At 50.6% G+C, this 8429-nt stretch overlaps 1 protein-coding gene across 1 annotated transcript; it reads left to right on the top strand.

The window, feature by feature from the left end:
• Positions 1-5717: 5717 nt before the first annotated feature.
• LOC109706406 (protein QUIRKY-like) lies at positions 5718-8341 on the top strand. The gene has a single exon (XM_020227217.1). The coding sequence runs from the start codon at positions 5718-5720 to the stop codon at positions 8070-8072; it is 2355 nt and encodes a 784-aa protein (XP_020082806.1). The 3' UTR covers positions 8073-8341.
• The last annotated feature ends 88 nt before the right edge of the window (positions 8342-8429 follow it).

Here is an 8429-nt window from a genome sequence, read left to right as displayed (position 1 = left end):
AGATCTTCTTGGACCAGCCCTACCCATTTACACTCCAAATTTCCGAGGGCCTATTTGGTTTCGAGCCCCATCTCAAGCAAATAAACAAAACAGAGTTAGGGAAATACATACAGAGAGATATATTTTTTTCATTTTCCGGTAGAACTGTAATCAATATACTGTAATTGATTTATTCCGATATATAAAATACGATATTACGAATGAAACAAATAGTATATTTTTAAAATTGTATTTTCTTTTCACGAGTAATGATTCTCTTGCAATTTCCGAACGGAGCCTTAGTAATTTAAGGATAAAAACCTTCTGGTAAAATTAGGTTAAATCGTTACCAAATTAACTTTTATATATCAAACTGAAATGGAAAATTAGTAGGTTTCTTCTGGCATAAAATTAACCTTATTAAGTCACATTTCAAGTCACATTTAAATCGTTACCTATATCAGTGCTTGTATTTTCCCATTCTGAGAGTTGTATAATAGCTTCAAAATGATGAGACCTAACCTAATATGTCATCTGTGTGTGACATTGCTTGTGAACTCCCCTAAGTAGTAAGAACCTAAATATATACTAAACCCGTATGCGCGAGCGCAAGTTCCGAATCTTAGCACACATAGTGACTCAAACTCCTGACCTCATGAGCAGCTATCTGGCTACTAGATACCAAACATTAAACCCATCTAAACCATTTGACAAAAAACTTGGAAGAAAAGAGAAAGGGATACTTTTATCCCTTTTCTTAATCAAGTGATCAAACATTTGTTTGATAGGTAGGAAATATGGAAAGAAAAGCCAACTTTTCAAGCTTAGAAGAGCAAAGGATCTTCTTACCTTTCCTTTGATCTCAGAGAAGATAAAAATACTTCTGAAGATAAGTTTGGAATAAGCTCCGAGGAGTGCAATCTTGTTTTTTGGGACTATATAAAATGCATACATTCATATTTAGCACACAACATAACATAGAGGAGAATACGAAAAGAGCTATTGATACTCAGTGTTCATGGCTAGCAAACAAGGAAAGGTTCTAGAGACTCAAATTCTCGAACCGAAAGTCGAGTGGTATGAAGATACGGAAAATCATGTCCTCCGTGTTCGTCTTCCAGGTATGATGATGCCACCCAAAAGCACTTTGTTACGAAGTCTTTATTTAAATAGCGATTTTGAGAAATTATTAGTGAACTTTTTTTTTCGTTGATATATTCTATTCGGCAGTTTCTTACAATGCCTTTTCTTTTGGAGTTCAGAAGCTAGTTGTGGTTTTCAACTGCAGACGATAGTTTTGATGCTTTTTTTTTTTCTTTGGTTTTTGTTTGCCAATTGATCTTCTAGCTACTAATAATTTCTCGGACAGAAAAATTGTTCTAGAAACCGTGCCAAAGAGGCATATATTCTGTTCTCTATGTTATATTATATCGATGACAATACTCAATAAGTTACACTGAGGTCGCAAAAGAAAAGCTAGAACTTTCGATAGAAAAGAAAGAAACAACCTCCGAATAGTTTTTTAGACGAAAAATGAGTATTCGGACTAAGAAGCTAACAAATTCGGAACATGAATTCTTCATTGTATGATTTTTTTTTTGTTCTTTAATATGTTCAATAAAGGTTTCAAGAAGGACGACTTCAGNGAGTGGCGTCGTGGATTCGGCGTGATTGAAGCTTCGTGGATTCGAAGTGGAGGCGTTCGTGGATTCGGACGTGAGGGCGTGGACAACCCGGAGGGTAGCGCGAAGATTCATAGGAGGTTAAGAGAGGTTAAGTCCGTGGAGTCGGTAATCACCTTGTAATCTTTTCTCTTAGTGAATTATTTTTTCGCGTGTTGGTCCCGTGGGTTTTTCTCCAAGTTGGAGTTTTCCCACGTAAATCTCGGTGTGCTTTTTATTTTCCGCATTTATTTTTATTGCATCGAGATTTGTGGTTATTAGCCGTTCACCTATTCACCCCCCCTCTAGGTGATAGATACAATCTAGATAGATCCTTGGGCTCCTCAAAACTTTCATCCTCAATGGCCCTATCCACTAGGTTCACACATGTCCCGAGCTCAATGCCGCTTGATGACATTAGCTCTCTAGTTCACATACCTTCTAAATGGCAATCTTGTCATCTTTCATGTCACAAGTAAACTTAAGTTTAAATGCATGAATCCGAACTCATTTACACTATAGAAGTATGAAACCAAGTCTCATAAAGAATGCTAAATGCAACCATAGATCTCCCAAGAAACTCTCTACTACATAGAGGTTTAAAGTTTCATCATATATATCATATGCATTTTAAACATTCTAAAAATCATAATAAATACATTTAGTATGAATATGCATGCTTTTTCAATTAATGATACGTAATTCATCACAAATGAGAATTTCTCATTGTGTAGCTAGGTCAAACCCACCGAACCGTCGCGTAGGGCCTCGATTCGCCGAACAAAGTTGTCCCCGAGTCTCAAAATACCCTAAAAGTATTGAGCGACAAGATACACGGGCATTACGATCGACTATAAGATTAAACTTTAACAAATTTAACAAAAGGGCTAAAACTCACCTAATGTGCAAAAATCTCCTCTAAAGCTCCAAAATGAAGCTAGGGCTCATCCAGTCCAACCTAATGGAAGCCTCTAATCCACTCAATCTAGCTTCAAAAGCCCTAGATTCAAAATAACCAAAATAAACCCTAATATCACACTCTAGGGTTTCATCTCATGAAATCCAATAAATTAAAGATCAAAAGGAAGAACTAAGCTTCTAACCTCTTTGGAAGCCTCCAACAAGTATCCAAGTCCCCAAAATCTGAGAATCTCCCCTCAAACAAGCTCCAAAACCAAACTTCAAGCTCCTTCCATGGAGGGAGAACACCAAGAAGCAAAAAGAGGGAAAAAGAGAGGCTTAAATCACAAATAAAACCAACCAAAATCAAAGAAATAGAGAGGGAGGGTGTGGAGAACTCCCCTACCTCTTCTCCTGCTGCTGTGAAGCTCAGGGAAGCCCTAAGGGGCGTGGGGTTAGTAATAGGTAGGCTACAATCGCGAAAAACCCCCTGCAGTTTAAACTGCACGAAATCTGCCTCCTTATACCGGTACACGGGCTCTTGTACCGGTACAAGGCCGACGAAAATGCAAACCCGAGGCTCGGGTCGCGGGGTCTGCGTCTCTGTACCGGTACAAGCCCGATGGCTGTACCGGTACAACCATCAATCCTTGTACCGGTACAAGACCAACCTTGTTCCGGTACAAGCTCTGCTGCGGGCTAACCCGAGAGTTGTCCAATGAATCCAATTTTTGGATTTTGGCACCAAGCTTAAAACCACAATTCTCGGGACTCGAACCATAGGTCGTAACACTGTCAACGACCCACCAGGAAGTCTGGAAAAGCTCGACACGCAGATCAAACACTCGAACCTCGCAATTTGCAAAGGTCCAGTGTGTTACATTCACCTCTCCTAAAAAAGAGTTTCGTCCGCGAAACTCGAAATGACAAATACCTCAAGCCTCCATCTGAAAAAGATGGGGGTAGCGCTCCCGCAGTGCGCTCTCCAGCTCCCAAGTGGCCTCGCGCTCGTCGTGGTTGCTCCAAAGCACCTTCACGTAGGGAATTTCTCGGTTCCGCAGTCTTTTCACCTCGCGAGCCAAAATCCTCAAGGGTTGCTCTTCAAAGCTCAAATCATCCCGCAGTTCCAAAGGTGTAGTATCCAACACGTGAGCCGGATCGTGGATGTACTTCCGAAGGACCGATACATGGAACACATTGTGTACACCCGATAGGTTTGGCGGTAGAGCGAGTCGATACGCTACCGAGCCTACACGCTCCAAAACCTCATATGGTCCAATATATCGGGGGCTCAACTTGCCCCGGATTCCAAATCTTCGAATTCCTTTGGTTGGCGAAACTTTCAAGAACACATGGTCTCCAATCTGAAACTCCAAGTCTCGTCGACGCCGATCAGCATAACTTCTCTGCCTACTCTAGGCTGTCAACAATCGCTCCCGAGCGATGCGAACCTTGTCCTCTGCTTCCTGGAGCACATCTGGGCCTAAAGCCATTCTCTCACCAACTTCTCTCCAATGAAGTGGCGATCTACACTTTCGTCCATAGAGTGCCTCAAACGGTGCCATCTTGATGCTTGCTTGATAACTGTTGTTATAAGCAAACTCTGCCATCGGTAGATGCTGCGACCATCCTCCCTGAAAGTCGATCACGCAAGCTCGAAGCATGTCCTCGAGAGTCTGAATAGTACGCTCCGATTGCCCGTCACTCTGGGGGTGGAAAGCAGTGCTGAAATCCAAGCGCGTACCCAGAGCGTCCTATAAGCTCCTCCAAAAGTGGGATACAAAACGGGGGTCTCGATCTGACACGATAGAAGTAGGTACCCCGTGCAATCGCACAATCTCATCCAAGTATACCTGTGCGAGTCTCTCACCAGTCCAAGTAGTGTGGATAGGTATGAAATGTGCCGATTTCGTCAACCTATCCACAATCACCCAAATAGCGTCATGTCCGGCCTGTGAGCGAGGAAATCCCATCACGAAGTCCATGGTGATCTTCTCCTATTTCCAAACGGGAATAGGCAAACTCTGAAGCTTCCCCGCGGGAACTCTGTGCTCTGCCTTCACTTGTTGGCAAGTTAAGCACCTAGCGACAAACTCGCCAACATCCTTTTTCATCCGAGGCCACCAATAGAGCAACTTTAAGTCCTTATACATTTTGGTGCCACCCGGATGTATAGCATAGGGCGCCCGGTGCGCTTCTTGAAGAATATCTTCTTTAATTCCCGAATCCGCCGGAACACATAGTCGTCCTCGAAAGCGCATCAACCCTCGGTCGTCCACAAGGAAATCACCGGTGCAACCATCAACCATTTTTCCTCTAATCTTTTGCAATCCCAAATAGGAAACTTGCTTCTCTATGTCAAAGCATGTCAACTATGTTCCAAAGTACATATTCCATGTCATGATCCTCATAAGAGATGTATTTTTCACTTGCAAAATAAACACTTTTCCTGTATGACTCATGTTTCTATACCTCTAGGGTACTAGGAGACTAGAGGACACCCTCGTGGGAGCGCACGAGGAGTTTCGTTATCATCGGTGGGTTTGGCTTCGTGGAAATGGGGCGAAATGGCCCCTATGCTTTTTCTACTTGTTGTAAATTATTTTTAAGTTTATTTCTATGCTAAAAGAAATTTTTATGGGTTTTAGAGCACTTAAAATGCATGCCTTGTGTATTATGAAATTTTCACTATATAACTCTAGCCACCACCCAAAATGCTTAAGCCGGGTTAAGAGAGTTAAGCGTGCTAGGACGGGAGTAGTCCTAGGATGGGTGACCCCCTGGGAAGTTGGGGCGTTACATCATTTGCTAAGACACATGGCATAGAGATGGTGTACAATGAGGATTATTGGTGGGTGAACGCCCCAGAATATTCATTCAGTGTTCACAACGAGTGTTTGGCGTGTCCAGTGCAAATAGGTGATTGGATTATGCCGATTGATCTGCTAGTGTTAGATCAGATGTGGGGATTCGATGTTATCTTGGGGACCAACTGGCTATCCAAGTACTATGCGGTGATAGATTGTGAAAGCAAGGTGATCACTTTTCGTGAGCCTAATCAAGAAGAGTTAATCTACCAAGCGTGCAAGAGTAGGCGCTTCGCGGCGACTATATCGTCTGTGAGGGCTAAGAGAATGATTAAAGGAGGGTGTAAGGCCTATTTGGCAACCATGGTGGATGCTCGAAAGGAGTACCCAGNACCACCCGGCCCCCGCCCCCGCCCCCGCCCCCGGCCCCGCTCACGCGCCGCGGGTGATCTCGGGCCGGTTCGTGTCGTCGGCCGAGCCGGTCGAGCGGGTCCAGACCACCTACGACCTCGTGGAGCCGATGCAGTACCTCTTCGTCCGCGTCGTCAGGGCGCGGGGCCTCCGCCCGTGCGAGTCGCCCTACGTGAAGGTCCGGACCGGGTCCCAGTCGTTCCGGTCGAAGCCGGCGCGCGACTCCGGCTCGGGCGAGCCGGAGTGGAACCAGGTGTTCGCGCTGAGCCACGCGAAGCCGGAGCCGACGCTGGAGATCTCGGTGTGGGACGGCGCCCCCGCCGCGGCGGACGCGTTCCTCGGCGGGGTCTGCTTCGACCTCTCCGACGTGCCGGTCCGGGACCAGCCCGACGGCCCGCTAGCCCCGCAGTGGTACCGGCTCGAGGGTTCCGAGCCGGGCCCCCGCTCGGTGTCGGGCGACATCATGGTGTCGGTGTGGATCGGGACCCAGGCCGACGACGCGTTCGCGGAGGCGTGGATCTCGGACGCGCCGTACGTGAGCCACACCCGGTCCAAGGTGTACCAGTCCCCCAAGCTGTGGTACCTCCGCGTGTCGGTGATCGAGGCCCAGGACCTGCGGCTCCCCGCGGCCGCGGCCCCGGCCCCGGCCCCCTGCACGCCGTTCGACGTGCGCGTGAAGGTGCAGCTGGGCTTCCAGTCGGCGCGCACCCGCAGGTCGACGGTGAGCGGGAGCGGGTCGACGTTCTCGTGGGCGGAGGACCTGATGTTCGTGGCCGCGGAGCCGCTCGACGATCAGCTGGTCGTGCTCGTCGAGGACCGGTCGGCGGCCAAGGACCCGGCGCTGCTGGGCCTCGCGGCGGTCCCCGTCCCCTCCGTCGAGCAGCGCCTGGACGAGCGCCACGTGCCGGCCTCCAGGTGGGTCAACCTCGAGGCCGAGGCCGAGGGCGGGTACCGCGGGCGGGTCCACCTGCGGCTCTGCCTGGAGGGCGGGTACCACGTGCTCGACGAGGCGGCGCACGTCTGCAGCGACTACAGGCCCACGGCGAAGCAGCTGTGGAAGCCCCCCGTGGGGGTGCTGGAGCTGGGGATCCTCGGGGCGCGGGGCCTGCTCCCGATGAAGACCAAAGGAGGCGGAGGAGGCAAGGGCTCCACCGACGCCTACTGCGTGGCCAAGTACGGAAAGAAGTGGGTCCGGACGCGGACCGTGACGGACAGCCTCGACCCGCGGTGGAACGAGCAGTACACCTGGCAGGTGTACGACCCCTGCACGGTGCTGACGGTGGCGGTGTTCGACAACTGGCGCATGTTCGCCGATGCGGCCGGCGAGGAGCGGCCCGACTACCGCATCGGCAAGGTGCGCATCCGGGTGTCGACGCTGGAGAGCAACCGCGCGTACACGGCGTCGTTCCCGCTGCTCGTGCTGCTGCGGTCGGGGCTGAAGAAGATGGGGGAGGTGCAGCTGGCGGTGCGGTTCGCCTGCCCGGCGCTGCTGCCCGACACCTGGGCCATGTACGCGCAGCCGATGCTGCCGCGCATGCACTACCTGCGCCCCATCGGGGTGGCCCAGCAGGAGGCGCTGCGCGGGGCGGCAATTCGCACCGTCGCCGGGTGGCTGGCGCGGGCGGAGCCGCCGCTGGGCCCGGAGGTGGTGCGCTACGTGCTGGACGCGGACGCGCACGGGTGGAGCGTGCGGCGGAGCAAGGCGAACTGGTTCCGGATCATGGGGGTGGTGGCGTGGGCCGTGGGGCTGGCTCGGTGGGTGGACGACGTGCGGCGGTGGAGGAGCCCCGTGACGACGGTGCTGGTGCACGTGCTGTACCTGGTGCTGGTGTGGTATCCGGAGCTGGTGGTGCCGACGGGGGCGCTGTACGTGTTCCTGATAGGGGTGTGGTACTACCGGTTCAGGCCAAAGGGCCCGGCCGGGATGGACGCAAGGCTGTCGCAGGCCGACACGGTGGAGCAGGACGAACTGGAGGAGGAGTTCGAGCCGGTGCCCACGTCGGTGGAGGTGCTGCGGGTGCGGTACGAGAGGCTGAGGACGCTGGCAGGGAGGGTGCAGAGGGTGATCGGGGACCTGGCGGCGCAGGGAGAGCGGCTGCAGGCGCTGGTCAGCTGGAGGGACCCCAGGGCCACCAGGATATTCATCGCCGTCTGCCTCGCGGTGGCGCTGGTGCTCTACACGGTGCCGCCGAAGATGGTGGCGGTGGCGCTCGGCTTCTATTTCCTCCGCCACCCCATGTTCAGGGACCCCATGCCGCCCGCCGCCGTCAACTTCTTCCGCCGCCTGCCCAGCCTCTCAGACAGACTTTTGTAAGAGGTTGCTTGTTACTCGTTAGGCTCACCCATTTCAGTTATTAGTTCAGGAGAGGGGATTGGGAGAATTTGTTCATACTCCAGGAAATGTGATATAGGAATTGTTGGATGGTAATAATCTGGGATGAGATTTTAACAAAGAGAGGCTCTCTTTTTGTACTCATGAGTAAGCGCGTCACAAAGCGACCACGACGGTTGGTCTTCAACTTTCTCTGCTGTTTTATGAGACTCGAGATTCATCTCTCTAAATAAGAAAGAGATTTTCGATCAGTCCGAGTGTGGCAGGCAAGATTAGCAGTCTCTACTATTGCCTCTGATTCAGAATCTAAATCTCAACATTAGCAAAAGCCAAACACGC

This window comes from Ananas comosus, unplaced genomic scaffold (assembly GCF_001540865.1).
Source record: "Ananas comosus cultivar F153 unplaced genomic scaffold, ASM154086v1, whole genome shotgun sequence".
Classification (NCBI taxonomy): Eukaryota; Viridiplantae; Streptophyta; class Magnoliopsida; order Poales; family Bromeliaceae; genus Ananas; species Ananas comosus.
This window is presented reverse-complemented; position numbering and strand designations above follow the sequence as displayed.